Source organism: Xylocopa sonorina, chromosome 11 (genome assembly GCF_050948175.1).
Source record: "Xylocopa sonorina isolate GNS202 chromosome 11, iyXylSono1_principal, whole genome shotgun sequence".
NCBI lineage: Eukaryota > Metazoa > Arthropoda > Insecta > Hymenoptera > Apidae > Xylocopa > Xylocopa sonorina.
Genome location: NC_135203.1, coordinates 10,292,295 through 10,318,418, shown reverse-complemented (window position 1 = coordinate 10,318,418; position 26,124 = coordinate 10,292,295). Strand labels below are relative to the sequence as shown.

Genomic DNA, 26,124 nt, shown 5'->3' with positions numbered 1-26,124 from the left:
ATCGCGTTACGTAAATATCAGACGATTTTTAAAACTGTCGCAACCAGACCTGTTACAAATGCCTTCGATCCCTCGTACGTGTCGAAATTATGGTTACCTGTCCTTGGCTCTTTCGCAGAACCAATTAGACTCGGACGAACGTTATTATCCGCTTAACAGTAGAATCTATCGGGTTCTATGTCTACTCGAAGTCCTCGTTCAATCGATTTCGATTCTGCTTTAATTCGAATCGTACAAAATGATCTATACACGGTTTGCTAGTCGAACATACGTCATAAATAGCGATATGTGCTTCAGTCTTTGGCTACGAGCTACGAGAATATAGTCGTTCACGAGTTCTCGTGAAGAGTAGGATAGTCTTGAGCAGGTTTTTAGTACGCGTTCGGATTGTCTCGAAGATACATGCCAACTTGATTCCCTAGGTCCCTCTGGAACTCTCTCACGTTCGTCTCCGATTGCTGGAATGCGAGAGGTTCGATCAGTGACATCGAGAAACGGTGCCAGGAAGGTATTCGAAGAATCGTCTTACGTTCCACGCTTCCGACCATTCGATGTTGAAGAGTCTGACTAGCCCCAGCACGTTTCGTCTGATTATTCTTTGCAGTCCTGATCTGGTCAAGACGAAGGGTGCTTCGGTGGTTGTCGTTGCCGTCCCGTTCGTCGTAGTCGCATTTCCTACGGTGCTCGTCGCAGCTACCAAAGATTCCCTCATCATCGAACTCTGAGTAGCAGAGTCTGGCGCTATGTTGTTGTTGACGATGTCACTGATTTGTTTAATCGCAGATCGCGTGTCGTTTACCATCTGAAATCAAGAAGAATTCCAGTGAAACTTGTTTTACAATAGTCGCGCAAATTTTTACCTCGAATGTCACCCTTGCTAGGGTCCAGAAGAACCCTGGCCTCCACCTTCGAACCGCCCTGACAACCCTCCTCGACTCTTCAGACATGATCTTGTCATCGATTCCATTCTTGTCCAGATCCTTCTCGCTTAAATCGTCGGACAACAGGTCGTCAAGGATTTTCATTTTCCCCTCGATTTCCTGCTCCCTCGTGTCATCCTCTGCGTCCTCATCATTGAACTTTACCCCACGCTCCATTGGCTTCTCCTCGTGGTTACTCGGTCCAAAGTCATGGTAGTCTCTGTGTTCAGCTGACTGTGGATATTTCGTTTCGAGTGTTTCCGTAGGATAATCCAATGGAGCTGAGGGAGTTCGAAAGTGATTCGGTTGGCGAACGTTCGTCACGCTTGGCAAAGGTTTCTGGATACTCGAAGGATCGCTCGAAGGATACGGTTCGTAATTCGCCCAGTAGAATCGTTGGGGGTCACTGTGGAGGGGATCGACGATGGACAGTAGCGACAAGCCGGCTGCCAATAAATTGATCGACGTCAGCTGCATCTGCAATCAAACGCTCTTCATCGATCACAGAAATGCCACCCGCAAGAAGCGCACTCGGACTGATTTTGAATGAGATCGTAGTACTTGCTTCACCGAACTCGTCGAGGGTACACGAGCCAAATCGATCGAATCGTGGTACACAGGACATGCGTGGAGAGAGAAAAGTAGTTGGAAAACTGAGAATACGATGACTGCCAGGAGAGCGTTAGACCGTTTGCTCGAGCCGTTAGACACTCGTACCTATAACGATTCGCGGTATTCCCATCACGTAGGCGTGGTGCGAGCGGCCGCCAGGAAAATGAGGAAAACGGCGAGCTAACGAGGCGATTCCTATTCCTTTTGCGAACTGATTCGATTTAAAAGGTACTGATTAGCTAACAGCGAGTTCGCGGCTAGAGGAACGCGGAACGTCCTACGCGACGCGGATACAGGATCATAGTTCATGAGTCATAGACGCGCGAGACCCGAATCGAGCGAACTTTCTGCCCTAGCGGCGAGAAAAATTTCCAAAAACCTCCGTGCAGCTTTGTCGCGCTTTCACTTCTGGCACTGCTCAACACTCGCGATAAGACCGATCGATGCGACGAAACAACGCGCGAGTCTTCTGTTCGCCGATTTAAACGAGCAGTCTCGAGCGAGCGGTTGTAACCTTCGAGACAGGTCGGGTATGACTGTCCGGCAACGGTCGAGATCTCGACTCACCGAAGGGTCCGTTGTGCTCCATTTTGACATGGACACGACCTCGGACTGGTGCGTGCAAGGAATTCGGTAGCGGCGATATTTCGTCGATTGCGAAACGACGATCGACCAACGAATTTCGGATGTGACGCAACGATCGACTTGGTCGTTAGTTCGATGGCGAACAACGATCGACTGTACCTCCTCGTCGTTTGAAAGCGTTCCTCGACCGATATACGAGCAGATCGGTCGGTGAACGTTGCGCTTTTGCGAAAATCGAACGCGAGGCCGCCCAGTTTTTCAGCAATCCCCGGACGATCATTTACTTCGGTCATTTTTATGGGTTCACCTTCGACCATCGATCTTTTGCAACTCGTCGACGCGAGCGATTCACAGTCTGGTCATTGTTCGTCGGTTTCCTCGTCGCAGTCAAACCGGTAATCAAACGATAGAGACTTTCTACGGAAGTCTCGCGAGTTATCGCGGGGGGCTTCTGTCGATTACGCGATCGCGCGAAAGAATCGGCAAACCGGTCGTGGAAATCCCCGGTACAATTAACAAGGCGATAGCTCTTGAATATTTCTTCAAATTAGCCTCGCGAACATAATGTCTCGAGGATATTTCAATGCTCGCATGAGTCTTCCCACGCAACAGGAACAACGGAACGAATAATGGTAACGAACCGCGACGATCGTCGCGATTGCCCGTCTTTCTCACGACACTCTCGAGTTTCCGAGTTGGCGATCGTTCAATGACACTTTTGACTCGCTCCGCGACGCGACGCGGCGAGTCATCCGCGATTTTTCGAACGCTGTTACGAAAGTTCGCGCGCGCGAAGGTTTAAGCGATCGGTAAGCTAGAACGCAAGCGTGCTGCGCTGGGTTCGGTAGAATCGGTACTTGCAGATCGGACGCAGTCTGCTGTTCGACGCACGTGGACACCATCTTTCACTTTCACTCCTGGCTCTCGTCGCTCGCCACCACGTGTTCCATCGTACGTAAACTTGTAGCAAATGGCTCGGTCGCCATCGTAATCGCGCCTCGTTCCGATTACACCTGGCGATTCACTTCCGCGTACTCGACGTCGGAAATTAACGCACTAATGATAGTTTCCGCATTTTTCGAATTTCGTTCGATCGTTTCGAGCGTCCCTCGAACACACTCTTACGGAATAGTTGCGTTTCGTTGCAGTGAATCAGATGCAATTCGAAAATCGTCCGTTCGGTCGAGGGTGGGTAGGAGCGGCGGCGCTTCCGGTAAATTCATTGCTCACACGGTCTAATTCTCTCGCGGCCTTTTATTTGTTACGTTTCGCTGTGAAACACGTTCAACTATTACTACTTCATTTCCGTTTTTGTTAATAAAATGTGAACTCTGTTTAAAAAGTACATTCACATGTCCATTAGTGACTCATTCAAAGTTGAGTCTCGTCGGACGTTTTAATGGTCATTTAAAATCTCTCTCGATCGTACAAGTATTTATGTATGCGTGTTACGCAAGATAGGTGCCAACCTATGGCCAGCGGTTCTCAGTGAGAGATCGAGAGAAATGACCTTAGAAAGCAACCCTGGCGTTCCGTTTACTTCAAATTTTCAAGCGTGACGGTCTCGAAGGAGAACTCACATTTTCAGATCGCTGAAAGGATTCGCAATCTCTCGCTGTTAAATCGCCGATAATCGGTTCCTTTCGACGAAAACTCCGTTTCACCGTCTGCTCACTTTTATTTGCCCCGGACAAATATCTATTGCGCAATCCTGGCCGTCCTCGTTCGACAGCCCTTATGCAACGCCTTCTTATCTCGTTGGTACCTGCAGCAAATGACTAATCTAATTTTTCGATGGCGATTTAGAAAAAATTACCCGCAAAATCTGAACGGCCATGAGAATCGGGTTTCGAGCGAGTCGCGCGAACGATGGAGTAGCTGAATTCGAAATCGATACGCGACCTACGGGACAGCCGGCACGAACTGAACGCAGATATCTTTCGCAGCAGCCACGAATGCACTGTGGACGGAAGAAACAAGCGTGCAGTTTGCCGTGTCACTTGCGTGTCGGCAAAAATTACATTTTCCTCATCGATTGCAAGAAAACATCGACTCCGTATCGATCACCTCGTCCTCGACACCGCTGTTGCGCAGCGCGACGAGTTTCATTTCAGAAATAATTTGTTTCTCTCACGTAAAGTTTCATCCGCGCGACATTTCGACTCTCCAGTTGTATAATCTGACATGGTCAAATCTATGCTTACGCAACGGTCTCGTAATGGCTTATGAAATAGTCAAAGTAGATCCTCTAACCTGGATACCGATCTAGGAGCTTGGTCGCTATCTTTTACGGCAAACGTGGAAAAGAACATTTTTGTTCGTAGCACAATAGCGTCGCTGACAATTTCACGATCGACACGTCGCTGAAAATTTCTCGTCCCAACCCTGTCGACTGTAAATTATTTGACGAGGAATCGTAAAAATTTCCGTCTCACCTTGTCGCAGACAATGGATCTGTCGAGATTGCTGAAAAACTGGCTGGTGCAGGCGGCACTTCCGTCTGGCCTCGCGTCACAGACCGGTCCTCGTGGCGCAGCGAAGGAGCGACACGTGTATCGGGAAACCGCTGAAGAACAAATGCATCTTGCCGGACGGCAGAATCGACACTAACGAGATGAGCCTCTCCGACTCTCGATGCCTTGAATCAGCCCCGAAGGTCGTCCGCGTTTTTACGAAAGACCCCACCTACCCCGCTGTCCGAGCGAATTTACGAAACTACGGAGACAGCCCTCGGTCCCGCCGTACGTTTCTAGCAGCACGTAATTGCGCGTGTGTAGACAAATTTCCCGTGACGCACCTCCGACATTCCTCTCGAGTGGAAAATTGGGCAACGAGCGATGCTTATGTAAATGCGACCAGTTGTCGGCTGGCTCTTCGTTTTAGAATAGCGAACGCGAACTAAATGGAAAACGTAGTGAGAGCTGGATATAACAAGGATTAAGTCTGATTAAGCATCGTATGTAGTGAAATTGATAATTGTTAGCCGTAATTGTTAGTAATCGGCTTCGAATGGCGCCTGGAAAATCGTAATTGGCGCCTAGAATCATATGTAGCGCCTGTCGCGTGACAAGCTGGCGAACACTCGTGTTCAACGAGAAATCGGCACGAAGGGGCATTGTTATATTACGAACGAAAGGTTTAACGACTTTGTTAGAGAGAAAAAGGGGGCACGGATAGGAGTCATGATAAATGAATGGTCGATGTTATTTATCGCTCTCTGTTTCGTAATTTCGCCTGTCTTGTAAAAGATTCTTACCGCGGCTGCAAAAAACGCGTGGCCGCCGTGAAGGAGGAAAGTGGAGCGTACACCTGGTATGATAATTAATCGGTCGCAATGCACTTTGCTCGTCGGTGTCTTGGGAGATGTGGAACTAGGCCACATGCTGCATCTTTTCGCAGAGGAGTCGACCTCCCGTCGCACTCTTTTCTGTAGGATAGAAAGTTCATTCAATTTTTAAACCCACATCTCACGATAAGACGTCCATCCTTGCTCTATTGGGCTTCTTACCTCCCAGTAATTCCGACTCCGTAGTTCTTCGTGTCATTTTAAAAAAGAACATTCCATTCGACAAAGCGTTTTCGTGGCGACCGCATAGTTTTATCAACTTAAAAATTAATTGCATAATTCAGACAGTTCGTCGATAGGAAATAGCAAGAACGCGGCTCGCTTTTGATCGTCGATCGAACATGATTAACGTTTCCATCGGACACGGAAGTCTGGGGAACGATTTTCGACGCCTCACGATAACGCACGATCAAGTGGAAGTTGATAGGAGCCAGCACCATCGCTGCGTGCAAGCGCCATTCAAGTCCGTCTCGCGGTACCCATAAAAAATTTAACAAGAATGTATTTTTTAACGACACAGGTCGAATTATACTTTTACTTACGTCTACGATCTGACGCGGAGCAAAGAAATATTATATCACCCGGTTGCATGGTAACCGCTCGATCACCGTCGATAATTACGGGACAACGTACAAGAACCAGATTCAACTTTGTAGAAAATTTTTCAATCGCGACTTGACTCGCTGAACCGAGTTGAGCGTTGCGCAACCTAGTTTTTTTTTTTTAATAATACCAGCGACACGGGGACGCCAGACGTTATTAATGAAACAACTAATTACGTGACAGACCCGCGCTTCTTTCGTATCTAGAAAGTATCCCAGATTGGAAGGACAGGGCTTTTGCTGGGAGAGGATCGAAGGAAGAACGCGGCTGATATCGTTTCACGAAAACGTTCGCGCGTTTGTTGTGAAACCATCGGGTAAATTCTAAATGGTAACAGGCATTTTGAATAACTTTCCACTGAATAACTTTCCGCAGGTATTTTAATTAACGCGCTTGTATTACAATTAGAGCCGGCTAAGAGGAATACTTAAAATATTACATGGTTGTACTCTCTCGACTGTGGCACGCGACCACTGAACCGTCGCCTTGACCAGCGCGCTATTTTATACGTGCAAAGCGCGATTAGCGTGATCGTGTATATCGTAAAAAAATCGATGCGATTGTCCTTCGTCGGACAAGATGTCTTGCCGTACGTTTAATTAATTTATTCTAATTACTATTCTCTTAGAGAGTGACTATTCTTGTATGCCAGTACTATGATGACAATTCAGACTATTTGTGCGAGCCCTCGACATCGCTGTTCCTCGATTCTTCGCTTAAGAACGATAGCGAACAGTCGACCAGAGCCTCGCGGGGATCCCTGAAGTGGTGATTGAGCTGTATCAATGGTGGTATCTCGTAGACATCCTTCTAATTATGGTTATCCGATGCCAGACCCTTGATCGCGAACGCCCCGCGGAAGTATGGCTTGAACACCTCTAGTACTGTCTGTGTTCTGCGGGCTGAGTTCTGAAAATCATGAAAAGATCAGTCTTCGTTATGACCTCGATGAACAACGCGACGCGTTCGATGGCAATCGATTATATTTTATGCGATAATCGTGGAAAGAAAATTGATCGTATAGGATAGAAGCTCCAGTGGATCGTTGCGAGAGGTTATCCTGGCGCCGCTCGATTAGGGAACGTCGATTCTCGCAGCTGTGAATGGTCGTAGACTGGATTGAGCAATCGTCCGTCGCGCCGCGACCGATCGAGATCGAATTAGGTTACTCGAGGACGGTTTTCCACTTACGAGTATCACGCTACTGAGGATTTTGCTGATATTGGTAATGACGGTGAAACCAGTGCCGAACGCGGGCCCTGGGATGTCCAAGGACACCCTCGTCCTATCGAACACGGGGATGTCCTCCGTGGTGGTCGAGATCGCCGCCTGAACACAGACAAAAAAGAGAAATAGCCAATGGTAGTTGAGGTTTCGCAATGGAATTGTGCCTCGAGGAACTTGGCTGCGTCGTGCGAGCGCGAGAAACGGGAATAGCTCGATTTCGCTCTTACGATTGGCTCGGCTAGGACTCGTTTCTATGCGAACAATATACCTATGGCGCCATGCCTCGCTTACGGAATCTGCATACGCATTTTTGCGCAAACGTTTTTGTGCGCACAGCGAGCGAAAGAGTGGTACACGCGTGCCTTTGTAAATAAGTAGTAGGACCGTTCTACGGTCGATTTGGTCCTGATTATTCCCGCTGAACGAGTTGGTTGCGTTACACCTCGTTATCTCCCTTCGTATCTAATCGTCCGTTCGGACAAGGACAGGAAAGGACAGCGGGGGACGTCGATGACGTTCATAAAACACTCAGGTACTCGACTGGTAGTCAGAATACAGGTAGTCGTGATTTTATTTGACATCAGTATCATTATCAGCAACATCACCATCGTCGTTGTTATCATTATCAAAGTATATATGTACTTAGAGCGGTTAACGATATCCTATTTACATTGATTCGCATAGCGTCGAGGTACGCGAGACACGGGGGTCCCGCGGTTAAGCTACAGCTAAACGATTATTTACAGCTCGCACGGCGATGAACCGATTTTGTCACGGGTGGGGCATCTCGATGGCATTTGCCCGGAAGCGACGAGACACGGGCTAGGGAGGTCTCCTGCGTATCATTCTAAACGTAAGGGTACTGTGTCAGGGAGGGCTTGTCACAGAAGTAGGGGGGGAGAAGATCCTGGCATTTTATCGGCGGTGCTAGAAACAAAAATCCATTGTCGTATACAGTACTGTCGTTGACCAAACTTATATCTGCGTGCCAAAGCGTTGTTCTCTTTCTTTTTTTTTTTTGGTTTCCCTTTTCGTATTTTCTTTTTTTTTCCGTTTTGAGACGGATGTTTTTTTTTTTTTTTTTAGTTGCGTCAAGGATCCTCTGACAAGCGTTGCTGCTCGATGGTCCCTTTGGACGTGTCCAAAGTCCAGGGTCCAAACCTCCTCGTCTGCACCGCGTCCGCATTTTAAGCCGTATAATACGCTCCCAACGGTGGATCGTATTCGTACTGTTTATGCACAATGGTAATTTTAATTGCCAGGAATGGTTATGGCGAAACGACAGTTGTCGCTTGGACGAGTGTCTCTCGTTCGCAGAGATTCTTCCAAGCGTGATCGTTTAGCGGGTTAATTCAGCACTGGAAGCCTCGGTTAAGCGTTTTTTAGTTCTCCGTTTGCACATACAAGCGATTAGTTTAGAGAGCAAACTACCATGAGAATGCACCACGTTGGTGAAGTGGATATTGGAAACAGTCGATGAATTAAATTAGCGCGTAATCCGGTGAAAGGAATTTAAATCGTGGATAGACCGATCGGGCGCATGCATAGAAGGCCGGACAAGATCGTGGTTTTAGTCGTTGTTATCTTTCGCGTGCAGAAAGGAAACGACGCCCACTTTTGTTCTCGAGCCACTTTCGACCGGATTAAATGGAGGCGGACAGAATGAGAAATGAAACTAAGATGCGCGAGACTCGTTACTGGTTACTCTTAACAGTTCGGATTCCTGTCCCGCATCCAGTGAGGAACATTCGTCGATTATCGGGTAACCACCAGGTTATGCGGATCGAAGTAGAGAAAGAAAGAGAGAAAATAAGAAGAAGAAGAAAAAGATTTATCGTGATCCTACCCCTCCGCCATTCGGGTATGTTCCTAATGCGCCTCCTTCGCTCGAAGTGCCAGAAGGTACACCCTTGTTCTCTTGCAACGCCACCAGGCTAGTGGCCTTGCTGCCCAGCAAACGTCCCAGAAGTTGCGCGGCGGTATTCACGAATTCTCCTGAAACTGTAACGCTCTCTGTAAGTTGTGTCGATTTTTAAATCGCCAGACTAAATTACCTCCATCGTTGTCGTGTTTCGCGGCGCTGCCGCCCGACAGGCCGCCGCCCGACAGGCCGCCGGCGATCGAGCTGAGCGGCGCCAACTTCGAGATGAAGGCATTGGTCAGGCCACCCTTCGCGTTCGCGAAGAACGTCTGCGCGCTGTTCACCACCGGCCCGATACTTCCGCTGGCAGATTTGATTTTCGCGGCGACCAGATCGCTGATGAACTTGCTGGTGGCCGAGTGATCCGCGTCGATGCCGTACGCGGCGTTCTTCACCTTGTTCGCCTCCTCCAACGAGTTCAGAGCCCTCGTCTTCGCGTCGAGGAGGGAGTCCAGCTTCTGCAATGTGATCGCTGCGCTGATTAAACTGACTAAGAGCGATTCGTCGCGATGATCCCCGCTGTAGGACACGATCTTACGCCAAACACGAAATTGATGATCCCATTGGAGACGCCCAGCTTCACGATACCGATCTTCCTCTTGTCCCTGTCGGATCTCTCGCCGTCCGCCGCCTGGTCATCGTCAGCTTCCAGGATGTACACCTGAACGACGATAGAAATCGCGTTAGCCTTTATTCCTCGTAGCAGGAAGTTCGTTGTGTAAAACCGTTTCATCAGGTAGAATCATTTTCTCTCCTATATAATCGAGTAAGACGCGGCAAGATGCGCGAGAGCGGATTGGATAACCGGGGAAAGGAGAGAAAGGATCACACGCGTTCAGCGTTTCGTTTAAGTAATAAGAAATCAGTGAAACTGGTTGCACGTATCGTGCCGATCGTTCAATAAGATCCGCTCGACGCCGCGTGTGCGAAACGGTCCCGATTTCACGTTCTCCTTTACGCGGCGACGGAACGTTTTTGAGAACCGTTCATTGAACGCGTGCGAAGGACATGGCGAACAACTCCGTCGCGTAGAGGCCACGTGTGCGCGTCAGGACTTTAGTTGCCCGCTGGTGGTTCGCGTCTCTGCGTTCGTGAAGTTAGTCAACCACTTTCACTCTTTACTCATTCCTCGCCGCGTCGCGATTCTCACTTTTCGTCCGTCGTTTCCTCTATCGTTCTTCCCCTTTCGCGTCTCGTTCGACCGTCGCGAATGCAACCTTTGTTGGAAAAGAAGAAGAAGAACCGAGCGAGTTTCTCAGAGTCAATGACAAATTCGAGCTTCTGCCTCGTCACGATGGAAACACAGCCGAGTAAAACTTTGAATCGGACGCTTTCACTTTCGCGATTCCCGCCGGGCTTGCTCTTACGAGGCACATTTTGATTCGTACGTGCCGAACGAACGACTAACTCGTCCGCGTATCGAGGATAGTCGAATTTCAAGGGGGTTAGTAGATGGATCGATGCGTTTAAGGTCTTACCTCGTTCAACGGGCTGAGATCGTCGGACTCCGCTTCCCTTTTGACGACAGGGCTGGCGTGCGCGTACGCCACGAGCAACGAGAGGCCAAGGAGCAGGCAGGTTATTCTCATTTTGCTTCCTGCTGTTTCGTTTCAATTTGTTTACTCTGGGGAAAACAGTGTCTGGTGAGTAGTAGTGGAAACGTGTTCGGTTAAGCGTTGGCAGCGACCAAGTGTCGCGATGGTCGTTGAACCCGAAATGTCAAGTGAAAGGATGATGATCGGGTACGCACGATTTACCGAAAATCTACCAACGAAACCGATCGACACTAGCTGGTACAAGTGTCAAGCGTGACATCGGTCAAGGTTTGCGTCCACAAAAAAAAAAACTAGCCGCGCGAAATCGTCCGTCGATTCGGAACGAGCTCGATTTCGATACGCGAGACACCACCGAGACGCTTGTCGATACGACCGGAGAGCAATAAGGAAAGTAAAACCGCGCGGAATATTAATTGCGAGACACAGAAGGCGGACAGAACGAAACTAAACGCCGCGAAACGGTGGGAAAGCTCTAGTCGGAAGCTGGGAACGGATCGACTCGAACCACGTGGTCGTCGGAAAATCGAGTTGCGCGAGTCGAAGGAGCGGTGCACGAGCGCGCGATCAACTTACAGCGTGTGTCGAGGGACGCGTGGTGCGTGAGCCGAGAGATGTGTTCCTGGCGAAGCGCGAGGCTCGTTTGAGGACCACGGTGAAGGAGATCCCGATGTCTTAGCAGGCTGAAGGGGAGCGATGGCGAGCATGTGTGCCCCTTCGAGAATCGAGAATCGAGCTTCGAGAATCGCCAGGCCTCGCCTCACCTCGCCTGCCAAGGTGGGGCACGTTCGATTTGCTCCGCGAATCCCACGCAGCCTCGTTCTCTCGGCTCTCGAAATCGCCGCGTATCTGTCCCCGCGAGGACCGCGGCGAGGGGATTCGCGAGGTTACGCAACCGGTCCCCCATCCAGGGGGAAGATGCCACCGGGGACAGTCGCGACGTACGCCCGTCCAGACGGTCGTGCGGGGATGCGTTTCAAAATCGCGGCGTGGCGGTGCGTTTAATGGGATCGCGGCTATGGTGGGGTCGATCGTCGAGGTGGGACGCTAGAAAGGTCAGAATTATTCGGGCGTGAAAGTATGAAAGAGGACGAAGATTAGAATGGTGTCATCGGACGATCACATCCACGGCTGCGATATCAACCACGCGGTCGAAACTAATTCGTCTAATTTCGATTAACGCGTAATCGTGTCCTGCGTGGTAGTCACCTTTTTGTCGCTACTGCAAACTCATTTGCGTAACAATGAGAAAAACGTGAATCCAGATGACACACTCTTATATAATTGAACTGTTTGTACACGCGACACGAAGCGATTCTATTAAAGTACAACGATCGCCAACAGAAATGGTCAAACGGATCGTTCGAACGATAATCACGAGCGACAGTTGTCTCTATTATCATCGTGGTCGTTAAAAGCCGGGTGGTTCGGTTGCAGTTTCTTTCCCGACGCCTAGGACGGTGCACCACGGGTGTCGCTTTCTCGTCGTGGCATTATCTCATACGACGTCGAAACATCGTAACGCCAATTACGCAACGGCCAGTTTCTCTTAAATTGGACTGTTCGACCATTCTCGATTTGCATATCACGCTCGAACCTGAAACCTAGCGACAAAACGATGGGCGTATCTCCGCGATTTGCGTCTACTTTTCCATCTCTGATTGAGTTTGATTTTTCACAGGTGTGCGCCAATCAGGATCGAAGATGAAGACGAAATTTATCGAGAGATCGTGGAAGCCAATCGAGGGACCAGATGTACTTTCACCTCGACCCTGATACCGTTCACGGACCACCCTTACCAACAACGAGGCGGCGCTTTTAGGAAAGGAGAAAACTTCTACAAAATCATCGTATCTTCACTGATCGATCTGAGGCGCGTTTAGAAATTTCCATTACACGTTGTTGCCAATTAGAAATTGTTTTATCGGTGTTCAACATCATCGAACGCTCCCATTGTTCCGTAAAACGGGCAACCAATTAGCTCGCGGTTGCAACGCGTGTGACGTTAGCGCGAAATTCGAAAGCGCGATTGAAAATGCAGCCCACGAACGCGCCGATAGAAAGGATCAAGGACGTGTTTCCCGAGTTGGTGCTCGAATGCACTTGGCGGCTCATAAGGTAAGCCGCCCAGAGTGTTATCGACCAGCGGACCTACGTGCTCGCATTATTTCATCGGGTGTCGGTTTGTTTCACTCTCTTGCAAAACCGCCGCGTGACCGTTTTGGTACATTACGAAAAGCTAGAGCGAAACGCTAGCGCATTGGCGGTCCTCGAGTTCCGTGATACACGCGAGGAAGATCGCGACTTGGCAGAATTATGCGTCTCGACGGAGCTGTCGCAACGACGGCTGGCGATCTCAAAGCTCGTCCTTATTTAATACTTATCACGTATCGAACTGCCGCTCGATTCGCTGTTACGAAAGCGCCTCTTCACGGTCGAGAGCAACGTTTACTTTTTATTTGCACCGCCGATGGATTAGAATAAATTTCACGGCCGCTGCACGAGAACAGGATGGAATTCTAAGTTCGCCGTGTAATCGAAATCACTCGGTCGCTCCTCTGCGTCTCTTTGTTACATCAAGATTTAAAGCACCGACGAGAACGGAATACGAATTCAACGAACGCGACCATCCTTCCTTTTCCTTTAACAATTCTTCCCAACAATTTCGTCAACGTTCCGTTCGCGGACAGGGTCGGTTTACACCTGTATTTCCCAGTTATTAAATATTTTAATATTCATGCGACAGTTGCATTGATCGATTGCAACCGTTGGTCTCCCGCGAAGGCAAACCGTCGTTTAGAAAGGAAAGGGCGTTTCGTCACTGAGAGGCCTGGTACTGCCAATGAAACGAAAATGACAAAACAAGCGATAGACGTCATCGTGGCAATAGTCGCGACGCAATTATCCTCGAACGAGGAGAGGACCCAAGGAACTGCCCGCTCAAGTAGTAGAGCTGTTACGCGGTCAGACGGCCGGTCATCTTCTGTATCTCGCCGCGTGGTGCCACACAGCGTTCGGATGCGTAAACGCACCTGGTATTCCGATCTCGAATAAACCGGGTAACTTTCCAAACAGAGGGACAGAGTATGTAGCGGGAAGAGGAACGAAGGGTGGGGAGGGACGAGCAGCGAATGGGGAAGAGGGAAAAGACTTCTGGTAATCTTCCAAAAAAAAGAAGCGAAAAAGAGAAGAGAAGAGTGGAGAGAAACCGGAAGTAACACGCGGTTACGTAAAACGAGTGGGGTGGATTTTTCGTCTCGTATGAAAGTCGACGGAGGCAACAGGTCGCTCGAGTTTTGAGAGAAAAACGGACGGTTTTTTGCCGGGCTTCGAAGAAGCGTGATCCAGGACGGGACGAAATGCACGCCTAGTCCCGGATGTGGCGGCGGTTGCGCAACCGAGTTCGAGCTCGAAAAGAAAGCGGATGCTTCGATTCCTCTCATTCCGCGTCGGTCGTTCGAACAGGATCCATAGACGGATGCTTCGATGACGTTCTGCGACGTGCAACGCGTTACATCGAGCGATGAACTCGTCGTGGTTTATTATGTCGTTTAAAGCGAGACGCACTCGTGAGCGGTTTCCGGTTGGTGACGAAATACTTTCGAACGCAGAAGAAAGGTAAGCGTTTATGCTCGATGCGTTTGGAACGCAACGCGTTCGACTCGAGATACGTCAATGGATCATTAAGTTACTTACCTGTCCGGATCACCTCGAGGACATGCAGATCGATCGCGAGAGTTCACCGGGATATCGCAACGGTTCAAGCACACTGTTTCACACACTCGCGGATTTTTCCATTATATCGATCGATCTACGCGGGACGTATATAGGATCTGGGCTAACTGGTTTTATTTATGTATAATTTACAAACTGCGCTCACTTTCCCGTGAATTGTCACCGCAAAAAACGACGGGGAAAAAATGGAAAAGTAGAAATATTGCAGGCAATCAAGAGCGCGATTAAATTAGTATCATAGCTTGTAGTTTTCCACGTAAAAAACTCCGTCGAACACTCGTGGAAACTGACTTTCCATTTACGCGCGTAACTCTTTTTTTTCTTTCCTCGATAACGTCGGTACGAGAAGATTCGCAACTTTCTCTGTCAATAATCACCACGAAATTCACTGTCACAGGTGGTAGTCGTCCACTCTGGTATCCGACGCGGCTTCGACGCTCGGGAGCCGCGAGGATGGCACGGTCTTAGCTTCGAATCGAGGGATCGCTAGGCGGTTCGATCGCGATGTGCCAACGGGCCGGTGTCGATACGTCGAAACTCGATACGCGACGCCTCGATGCCGGAATAGAGGCGTGGAGACGGCCACCTCGAAGGAAAGTCGTCACGGGGAAATTGGCCGTACGAAACGCACGCCGCCACTGACGAAGGTGGGCGAAATTTATGGCGTAATCCCAACGCCGCGTGACTCAACCCGTTCGATTTTTTCCTTCTTTTACCTCTCCTGTATTTACCGCCGTTTCCTGCCTCCGTAAGAGCTCGATACCGTTTCTAATTAGCCAGGCGTATATTACGTTTACCCGTTTCATAAAATTCCACCAGCATTTTTGAACCTGGTCTGCATGGTCGATAATAAAAATTCGAAGGATCGAGTCTCGATTGCGTTAACGGCATACCTTCGCATACCGTGGGAAACGACTAATCTCCTCACGGACCTGGATACTGTAATTCAAGGTAACAGTTTGGTTAATCGCGCGTTCTGCTTTAATTTCAACCTACTTTCCAGCGTTTTGGACAGAACCTGTTTTTACTCTCGTCGGCCCAGTTCTGTCGGGCGACTTTCTCGAACGCGTTTCATGGAATTGATCGACGGCGCAGGATAATCCGACGATCGATACCGAGCCTGTTGCTTTTGTTCGATGGTAGCTTTCGCGCGAGGTCCCGACAGGATCCCATCCTAGGAAAGTCGACAGGTTTCTTCCTCGTCGATCGAACGGAATGCCTTTATGTAACGTGGCTCGTGCCTAATACTTACGCGTATCCTTTTACCCAGAGCTCTGTTAGCGTGTAATGGTTCCACGTGGTCGCGTACGTGTTCTTACAGACAGCGATGGGTATCTGCGTGGTGCAAACAATTCTGATACATCCGAGAGAAACGCTGATCAATTTTAGAGGACACGTTCCATCTTCCTTTCTCTTAACGGTACTTAACGACATTTTGAAAAATTGTCGCGAACATTTTCGTTCATAGACGCGCGAGAAGCGCAAGCAATCGCACTTCTTCGTGATAATAGCTAAAATAAGATTCGAAAGCAGCTCGTAGTCATCGCTACGTATATGCATATCAGTCCGTAAGTCGAATAAATATATCCGTCCTTACTTTCTCCGGAGTGCTCGGCCACGGAACTTCCTACACTCTCACTATCTTTACGAATCGGCAACATGTTTGTAAACAGCACTCTATCGTACTACTCGTACGCGAGTTACATCTGTTCCGCGGACTTATTTCTGCAAAAGGATAACGCGTTACGACATGCGAGCTTTTTCTGCGGAGAAAGTTCCATAGAAAACGGGCGTTATCGTACAATTAGGAGCAACGGATAAGATTAACCCGATGAAAGTTCGGTCCAGCCTTCCATCGTAATCATGCCGCGTGATGGCGAATCGAACCTGGATGGCCATTGGACGCCACGGAGTTTCGTGTCCGGATAGAATTTCCATGGAACCGCTTTGATTGACGAAACGGATCGTTTCGTCTGTAATGAATCAATTTCACGCGTCCAGCCTGCGTGTAATTGCAGGATGCAGCCTTCCTCGGCGACGCGTGCACCGTGCAGCAAAGTGCGCCTATTTCTAACGTCGGTTTCGCAAGCTGGAGAACGAACGCTTATTTTCTCGTCGCTGGTAGCAGCCTCGCCGTAGCGAAGCTTCGATATCGATCGGTTAGAGATCTGCAGGGAGCTACGATTGGTGATAAGGATACTTTAGTGACAGTCAATTTGCGTTTATTTGCACTTGCATCGTGTGGGCGCGTACATGTTACTTAAATCGAACGAGTTTCTAGCTTCTATCGTGGTTCGTTTCCTTCGAGAATGCTCTTCGAGATAGAATGAGGAAAGAATACGTTAGAGCTCGTAGCTGAATAAGATTAACCGTGATTAGGTGAGCCTTGGGGAAACAACTTTGACCCGGGGTACCCAGTTGAATTCCATGGCGAAGCGTTACGACTCGCCATAACAATTTTATTACATGGTTACGAAAGTCCCCGTACAATACGTTTATATAATTATTCTTGCGAGACCAGAGCGAAGAGGCGGACCGTTTCAGCCCTTTCGATAAAGCAACGAGAACATTTCTCCTGTGAAGGAGAAAAAGTTTCGGAGGCGATTGTTGCAGTGGTGGTGGTTCTTTACGCGGTTCTTCAATCCGGCGAAGAACAGGACAGGCTTTCTTAATTAAAAACGTTTAAAATCATTCTTGTAGTTCAGCCCCGAATTATCTCGAGGCGGCACATAAGAACGCGTGAAGTAGAAAGTTGGATCGCGTCGAGAGATCAGAAACGATTGGTAAAAGTCCTTCGCGCCGTTCGGTTGCGTAACGCGACGAACTTGCGAAACTTCCGGATGAAAGGGTACACAGTCCAAGACCTTAAACTTTGCAGCTGCTGTTTACGTTCGAGCAGATTGACAAAAAAAAAAAAAAAAAAGATTTGGTCCACGAGCTGCCGAAAACGGTCGTCGGATCGGTTCAATTAGATTGTAAATGGATGTATCCGAAGTGGGTACTAAACGGTAATTAACATCGCACGCTCTAAAAAGATATCTAATCGACGATACACGAGCAGCGATCACTTGCGATTATGTAAAAAAATTGTAACAAGATTAAGTATGTTCGCGCTTAATTAACAATCACGGAAAAAGAGCGAGGCTGTTTCTTGCCGGCGATAAGCCCGATCGATAGCGCTGATTTGAGTTTCTGCAGGGTGCGCGTAATCAGAGGCTGGAAAACAAGGCGACGACAACATTCATTCAGAGCTGATGGATATAAACGGACGGTTCGCAGACCGACGTTGCTCAATCTCGGCGCTGCTTTTTACTCGGACGCATACCAGACCGCAACGTTTGCGACAGACTCATCACCCGTCCTCTGATCTCTTGACACCGTGCACGTTTTCTGACCCAGTTACATCCACGCGGTTGCGAACCATAGTTTTTCTTCCTTCTTCTTTTACGCCGCTCCGTCCGCCATTAACGATGGGACTTACTTCGTCGCGACGAAACTCCTCAACACCTTCCGCCGGGCCGCTGGCAATTGGCCTGAAAAAGAAAGCCACGAACAAGTCATTACGATGACATTAACGACGATGAAACTTAAAAACGGTCCCACTTCGCTCGAAAGGGGAATAATTAAGTTATGCAAAGTGAATCGACGTGACGCACGCTTGAAGCGTAGGTTGGTGGCAATGCGTTATTCAACGGGATGCCATAAGAAAGAAAAAAACAATTAATGGATTGTAATTGGGTCAGCGTTCCAATTTTTATCAATTTTCGCATTCAATAGCGAACAGGTTCTGCGGCGGATCGGTTTTTCTCCGATTGCGTACATAAAAACGGTATATATCCGAGTCACATCGGTTCGAGATCGATCACATCGGCTTGGCTCTCCGTCGCAGAAGCCGGTTACAAAGCCATAAACTATTAACGCGAGCTGTCCACGATATCGATCTTCAGCCCGGGTATATCCAATCTTGCAATTTCATCTAGCGATATTTCGTAACCGCGAAACTGTTGCGAGATTCTGATCCGCGTGCAAATTCGAATCGAAGACACCGGATGCACAGACGAGAGAGAGAGAGAGAGAGAGGTTCGTCATAAGGATCGTTGAATAAAACATTTCGAAACGTAGTCAGAGCAGGATGAATTTATATCCTCCGGTAGAAAGTTGATTTTGTCGTGGCACGGTCCAAGTCTCATACGGAACCCTTGCTCCAACGATTTCTTACGGCCTCTTCCTCTTTATTTCTCCGAGAAACCGCAACGATCTCGACCACCGTGGCAACGCAACTCCTCTCCGTCGCGCTGTTAACCCCTTCGTCTGAGAAAAACTTATCGTACACTCCCACGCGTTCGTTAACGCAACAAAAGACGTACAGATACGATGGACAACGAGACGTAACGATGACACGAACCGCAATCGAGAGGTTAGGCTGCCCGCAGCTACGATCTTTTCTGCGGATTGCGACATAATTCGACGTTAGGTGCATATCGACCAGCATTACAAAATCCGGGTATAAATCGGAAATGGCTGACAGGTAAAAAGTTGTTTGCGACCTCTTGCAGCTTGTCTACTCGGGTCAGCTCGATGTCGAACTGGTGGAAGCTAGGCGAGCGTAGAAATTTCGCAAAAAATGTCCAAGTATCAACCGGTCAAAAAATCCGGCTTTCTTTCCAGAATCGAAAGTGAACGGCCTTCGGACGGAGTCGACGCCCGATCTGCGTGCCGCGTTATTACGCGCAAAAGAAAGAAGAGAAATGCCCGACTGGCTATCGCGGTTTAACCTGTCACCGATTACTTCACTATTTTTAATAAATCGCGCGGAATATTCGCGCTATTACCGATCGTTCATATTTAACGCACGATCGACACGTGAAACGCGCGCAATAGATCGGTTACGTATCTCGTCAGCGGGTTTTCCCAACTTCGCGAACACCCATCGATCGTGGCTTTCCGTGATAGCACGGCACGGTCGATGGATCCGTGAATGGGAAAATCGCGAAAACGAAAACGTGGAAATACCGTGATCGATACTCGTGTCCGTCGATCCTGCGGTTAACCGGTAATTCGCTGGTACCACCCGTGACTTTCACGGTCCGATGACGATATTGCCAAGTGTAAGGAGCAGGTAAAACGAGTGGCTTGTGGGTGGTACCGCGAATGGACGGAAATTGCCGGTCTTCGACGGTTGTTCATAGGTCAAACGGTGAAAATGGTGCTTTCACCATCCGACCGCGGAGCCAGCCTCGACCGTGAACAGGATTTCGACGCGAGCGATCGTTCCTCAGGCAACGATCCCGTTTCCCCCAGCCTCGTTACATGATCCCACCAAGTGTAACACGTTCGAGCGTAAATTAACTCTTAATTAACGCTAGTAGGAGGCATCGACGATCGCTGAGTAAACTGTGTACCGTAAAACGTGGTTCGAGAAACTCGAACGTCACGCGAGGTCGGAATTTTTCTAACAGACACTTTCGTTCGAGTAGAACGATCCTCGTAATCGAGGAATTGGGTTGGTTCGTCGATAGTCTGCAATGAGACAGATAGTATCAACGATGGACGCGTAAGAGTTACGTTACGTTACGAGACAATAATAACGATGCGTGTCGTGGAGTCGTTTACACGCGCGGAAATAAATCGATAAATCTTCCTAGTGTTATGCGTACGATTAATTGGCATCGTTTCGTAAAACCGCGCAACGTGGTCGCATCTTGAGGAGGACGTTACGAAATGCTCGCAGACGTGCGCCTAACGTGTCGCGTCTAAAATATCAGACGTGACACCGTTACATTTCGTATTTAAACGACATTTCGATGTCTCGATCGAAGGTTCGAAATTTGAATAGAGAAATTCGAAGTTGCGCCGACTCCTACAAGGATGAAGTCATTTGCTTCGTAGGCGGCGCGCGCGAATTAATTGGCGTCCCTAGCCTTTTCAGGAGAGCCAACGATCGTTACGTGAAATTGCATCGGTTTTGTTCGAGACCGGAACATCCACTATCTCGTTACGCGTCACGCACTTTTACCATACGTATCGTTTATCGCCGTTCAACCGATTTCGCGCTGTACGTCTCGTCGACATTGATTTACAGTTGAAAAAGGAACACGGTGAACGGTAACAGCGTACGTTTGGAATTGGACCACGGATTATGCACAGATTTTCTTTTTTATCGCAACGCGTAAATTAACTTTTTAAAATAAGAGTCAGAGGAAGTACTACTAGAGAAAGTGCGGCGCATACCTGGAGCTATTCACGGAAAAGCTTTTCTTTTTACCCCCTATGTTTTCGCGTTACGTAAAATCAGCTCGGTCCACTTCCATAATCTATAAATAATGAAAGTATCGTTACGCGACTCCTCGATTAATAACGCATTCTGGTACAAATAAAGGGTTCAAGTATAGTGGCAAGGTGAACAGTTTCGAATCAGGCCGGATCGAAGGTTTCTATTCGTTAACGTATTCTGCGATCTTGAATTATCGCGCGCTTATAATCGTTACATATTTTTTAATGAATCACACGTTTACAATAACATCTTGCATCATCGTCAGCGGTTGCACGACTCGACGGTCTCGCGATATCGAGCGAAATCAGAAAAGAACATGGAACACGAGGAGGTTTCGCTTTATTTTCCACTGATTCGTCGGAAATGTTAACGATCGACGTCTTTCAAGCCTTCAAACGCTCGGGACCGCGAGTAGTTATGCTAACGGAATCGCTAGGAGGAACCATGTAGGAGGGTCGTCTGGTATAGGTGGTCGGTGGCGGACCGTAGGGTGCCGGTTCGTTCGAAGAACTCGAGGAGGCGCCAAGAATACCCGTGAAGGCGTTCACTAAAGAGGTAACCAAGTTTAACGCCGCGTCAACGACGGTTTTCACCGAAGAGCCGATCACGAGGAACGGATTTTGGTTGTCCGACGGCTGAAAAGTTCAGAAGCACAGTGTCACAGGGCGTGGAACGAGATCTCGAGAGACGTTTCCGGCCTGTAGTACTGCGGGCTAACTTTGGCGCTTGGTTGAATCTAGATTCCCAAATAAGAGAGACCAAATTGATAGAGCAGAACTTACGTTACCGTATGGAGTAGCAGCGTAGCCAGTGGGCGCGCCATAGCTGTCCTTCTGACCGCTGGAACCAGCGCTGGTACCAGCTATCGACCCTGCGACCACTGCTTTCACGAGGCTCGTTATGTCCGATTTGCCACCGGGCGCTGAGTTCTGGAAAAGGTCCGAGAAAACCAACTCTTGTATATTTGTCACAGTACGAGGCTTTTAGAAACGGTACGGTTGCAATAAAACATCGAAAGGCGGTATACGATAACACACACGACACTGGTTTAATGACGAAACGATTTATTAGGGTAGAACAGAGGCGTATTAACAGAAAGATCAATGCGTACTTTGCTAAGACTAGAGATAACTCCGGCGATCAGGTTCGAGAGTACGGTCATCTTCCCAGGCCCAACAGGCTGAAAATAAATAGTTATCTCATTGCAAATTAGTTGTGTATATAAAATGCTCTTCGAAGATGACCAATATAGATGATGGTAGTCACCTGAAGTAGGGGTTCCAGTAAGACTTTGATTATATCACCAGACGACGATCCACCTTCGCCTGGAGGCTACAATTTGCGTTAGCTTCTAACGACACATAATTAGTGTTCATTGTTGTATATATATACATACGTTGCTGCTCTGACGGCTCAGTGGTACGAGCAATGGACCGCTGAGCGGACCAACTAGCGGTGCGCTTAATTGAAGAAGCGGCGTTAAAATCGCGGCCGAGTCCCTCTGCCCGTCCATACCCTGAAACAAATCTCGTTACAACGTTACCTGACACCTCGCACGAACCATGGCGACTCACTCCGCTGATCTGCAGCAATATCGGCAGGAGCAGTGCCGGGATGTCGAACCCCTCTGTTTCACCGTCGCCCTAAAAGTAAGTTTCAAATATGGTCGACATCGATTCGATACGATTGCTTCTTCTCGCAACTGCCTTATTTGCCGTGAAATGAAAGAAGTGGCTCAAGGTGACTCGCTCGGGTTCTTACCTCCGAAAGTTCCTCGAGCAGTGGAACCGCGGCCGCTAGCACGTCGCCAATGTCGGCGTCCGATTCGGGCTGAAAGCATTAACAATTGTAAACGCGACGACGAAACGTATACGTGATTCTCGTCATTGTTCTTACATCGCTGAGATCGTCCAAGATGGGCGCGGCTAGCTGAAGCAGATCGATCAACGCTTTAACGAAACCACCGCCTTCCTCATCCGAGTCATCGTAGTCGCTCTCGCTGGAAGAACTTTCGTCGGAGCCCTGGACGTTACCCAACTTGTCGCCCTCGTTACTTTTGTTACTTTCATTGCTGCTGCTACCCTCCATGCTATTTCCGCCCTCATCGTCGTCCTAGCGATCGAAATCCCTGTCCAGTTAAATACTCGCAATATGGGGGTGCGCGACGAAAGAGAAAATCGAACGTACCTCGAGTTGTTGCGCCAAAGACGTCTGATTACGTCTTCCCTGTCTGAGCGTTGACTGAAATAAACGAGGCGAGCTTCAATAAAGTTCCATTGACGCGCGTCCGCTAATCTTTTCAAGCGACATCGAGCAAAGTCGAGTCAGGTCACACGCGAGTTAGGCAACGATTATTGGTTCGACGGATCTGAGGAACCTTCGCGGCATGTCGATTGCGCAAGCGGTTAACGAAATCGTAGTCTGAGACGATCGTTTTGAACAACGCTCAGTCGACGGGTGTCTCTTCCGGAAAATCGAACAGGACGAACTCGTAACACCATGAAATTAGCTTTCTCGCTAAACATGATGTGTTCGTTCCCGTGATTCCGTCGTTCCTGTAACGATCCTACGGTCGCATACGTATCGTTTAACGAATCCTATTACGCAACGGCAGCTTTCGATTTCATTGGCTTCCCAACGGAGCGAAACCTTTGAACGCTAACGCCATTTCGTAGATGCGTGTTCGTCAGGGATTGTGCAATCAGCGCATCGAAATGGCGCCGACGAGAACCTCGAGGGCAGGCTCGCCAAATTTCGCGCTATAAAAGACGCCGCTTTAATGGTTGACACGTACACGCGCGCGCCTTTCACCGGACTAGTTATCACCAAATCATACGGTTCTCCATCTTTCGTTTCTTTTTTTTCTCTTTATTTTTTCCTACTTAACTACCGTTGTGACACGCGTGTTCCTTTCTATGCTGCAATCGCCTATGTGCTGCGGATTCTGGCTCGATATTGGTCGCGCCAATAGAAACGCGCGACATGCCCGGTCGATTTGTACCGACTTTATCTACTGCCGTCGCATTAATATTAGCGAGACCAACGGACTCAGGCTCGTTGCACTTGTACATAAATAGTTGAATTTTTCCAGGAACCTGCTGCAACGTGTCGCAACCGTACTTACAGGTGGCTTTGGCGGAGGATAGAGCTGCGTCCTCTGAGGCGGTGGCACCCTCTGTCGCGCAGGCACCCTCTGCGTCGTCGAGGACACCTGTTGATTCAGCGGGGGTGGCGTGAGATCCGCGGACGGCGTGTTGTTCCTCCTCACCGCGACGAACGTCTTCAGAAACTCTCCAATCGGCGACGGTTGACGCGTGTCCGACTTTTGCTTCTGCGACTTCTGCCGTTTCGAACCACCCTTCTTCTTCTCTTGCTTCTTCCTCTCTTCCTTCCGCGTGTCGTTCCTCACTTCCGTTACCCGACTGCCGTCGTCGAAAACCACGTTGATCTGCGTCCCTGGCTCGTTGCTCAGAGTGTAATTGGTATCGAAGTACGGTGGAAATTGATCGAGAGGATCCCTGGTCGCCACCGTGAAGTACTTACTACCCTCGTTCCGCGATGTCGTCACCTCGACGGGTTCACCGCGAGTGAACGTGACCACTGCCTGAAAAGGAACGTTGAATAACGGCTTTATTGAGCTCGTGTTCCTCTGTTGCGATAGAAGGTCCACGCTCTTCACGGGTAAGGGTAGATCCTCGCCGAAGAACAGAGGGTTGCGCGTTGTTAGAGCGATCTCGGACGGATGGACGTCTACGTTGCTGGAAATGTTCCTCTCGACTCCGTCGAAGAAGTATCTGGTAACGAAAGGGTCGTTCGGGAACTTGATGTTATCGGTGGTCGTAGGGACGGGTAGATAGTTCCTCGAGGGAGGCGTAATTCCGCTTCTGTTTCGAAAGATACTATCGATATCCGTGTCCGTGATAGGTACGAAGTCCGGAAACTGCGGGACGAACGGTTGCTCCGTCAGTTTGATCTTCGATCTCGCGACATTTATGTTCGCCGCTATCTCCAACGGGCTTGGAATAGTCGTGTCCGAGATTTCGATGTTGCCAAACGTCGGGTACAATTGTCGATTATTGAACAAACCGCTTGTGGTTATCCCGTTGATCGATATGGTTGGTAATTGCTGATTGGGAAGTACTTTTTCCTTGGGCAATTGAATATTGCCATTTCTCAATGAATTCCTGATGTTTTCTGAACGTCCGTCGTTCGCGGGGACTCTAAATCGATCGAAGTTCGCTGAGTGTCCAAGGTTCCTAATGTTCTCCGCGTATCTAGAACTCTCCAAGTTGTTCACGTTTCCAAAATGTCGCACGTTGTTGATTGGTCTGGTGTCCTCGAAATGTTTGAACGCGGAATTTCTAGTGTTCTGCGGTTGCCTCGCGTTATCGGGAACCCTGACGCTTCCGCTGGACTTCGATGGCGCCTCTTTCACGGTGGTCAACGTGATATTAATTTTGGACGCCATCAGACCCATCACGTACTTCGCCCAGGCCACCAAATCATCCTTGGACGCGATCTTCAGTGGTAACTGGATCTCTAGAATCTTTGGCACACTGGAGAACCCGCTTCTCGCGTCGCTCGCGTCCTCCGTCGATCGCTTCGACGGTGGTGCGGGCATCGAAGTCACCAGACTTGTCGCTACTACCGCCAGCATCAGACAACACCCTGGTGGCATTCTCGACAATAGGAACATCATTTTCGTTTCTCGATCTTATCCTGAGGGCAACAGGAATCTTTCGAAGTGTAATCGATACGAATATATGTGTATGGTATTTAATTAGACGAAAGATCAATCGTCTTTCAAAGTCCACGCGAATTTAATCGACGATTCTCGACACCGTGACATCTCCGCGAAGCCGTCACAAAATGAGTAGTTGCTCGAATGATACGAGGAACATGTACGCTTCTAGTGGATGCTCCTCATGTTGGTCACAAACGTAGTTAAAAGAAAAAAAGAAAATCGACGTGGAATCGCGACGTGAAAACTGAACGTACTCCTCGGGAGGTGGTTGTTTTATAGCGAATGGAGGATCGATCGCCCCTTTCCTTTCTTCTTGATCGTGGAAGCGTGCACTTTTTCCGTGAGTCGATCGTGATATCGGCATTTCTAATGACAATGCACTGCGTCCCGGCTAGTGCACTCACTTCCGTCGTTGCGTTCTTAATTACGGGGGTGCGTTCTCCAGTAGGAGGAACGGCACACGCGAAACGCAACTGACGACAGGCTTCCGCAACGCGTAGGGTCCGTCTAATCTGAAAATCGTCTGCGAACGATTCGAGAATTTCGTAAGAACGTCAAATTTATGGTTCTTAATGGACACCCTGAAGAACTTGGGAATGATACT

At 48.9% G+C, this 26,124-nt stretch overlaps 3 protein-coding genes across 3 annotated transcripts; all 3 read right to left on the bottom strand.

The window, feature by feature from the left end:
• Positions 1–202: 202 nt before the first annotated feature.
• LOC143429311 (uncharacterized) lies at positions 203–4,704 on the bottom strand. Its single transcript, XM_076904846.1, has 4 exons — positions 4,553–4,704; positions 861–1,397; positions 530–802; positions 203–458 (listed from the first exon to the last, which is right to left on the bottom strand). The coding sequence occupies exons 2-4, from the start codon at positions 1,395–1,397 to the stop codon at positions 372–374; spliced, it is 897 nt and encodes a 298-aa protein (XP_076760961.1). The 5' UTR covers positions 4,553–4,704; the 3' UTR covers positions 203–371.
• A 2,172-nt stretch (positions 4,705–6,876) lies between these two features.
• Positions 6,877–11,474, bottom strand: LOC143429206 (uncharacterized). Its single transcript, XM_076904708.1, is given in 8 exon segments — positions 6,877–6,975; positions 7,258–7,392; positions 7,395–7,537; positions 8,279–8,300; positions 9,340–9,672; positions 9,753–9,875; positions 10,693–10,814; positions 11,363–11,474. Coding segments are annotated over 8 exon segments (1,089 nt in total).
• Positions 11,475–21,159: 9,685 nt separating this feature from the next.
• Positions 21,160–25,518, bottom strand: LOC143429310 (uncharacterized). The gene is made up of 10 exons (XM_076904845.1): positions 23,901–25,518; positions 22,964–23,017; positions 22,673–22,888; positions 22,538–22,606; positions 22,351–22,419; positions 22,173–22,292; positions 22,043–22,108; positions 21,888–21,956; positions 21,559–21,705; positions 21,160–21,411 (listed from the first exon to the last, which is right to left on the bottom strand). The coding sequence occupies exons 1-10, from the start codon at positions 25,473–25,475 to the stop codon at positions 21,160–21,162; spliced, it is 2,637 nt and encodes an 878-aa protein (XP_076760960.1). The 5' UTR covers positions 25,476–25,518.
• Positions 25,519–26,124: the final 606 nt, after the last annotated feature.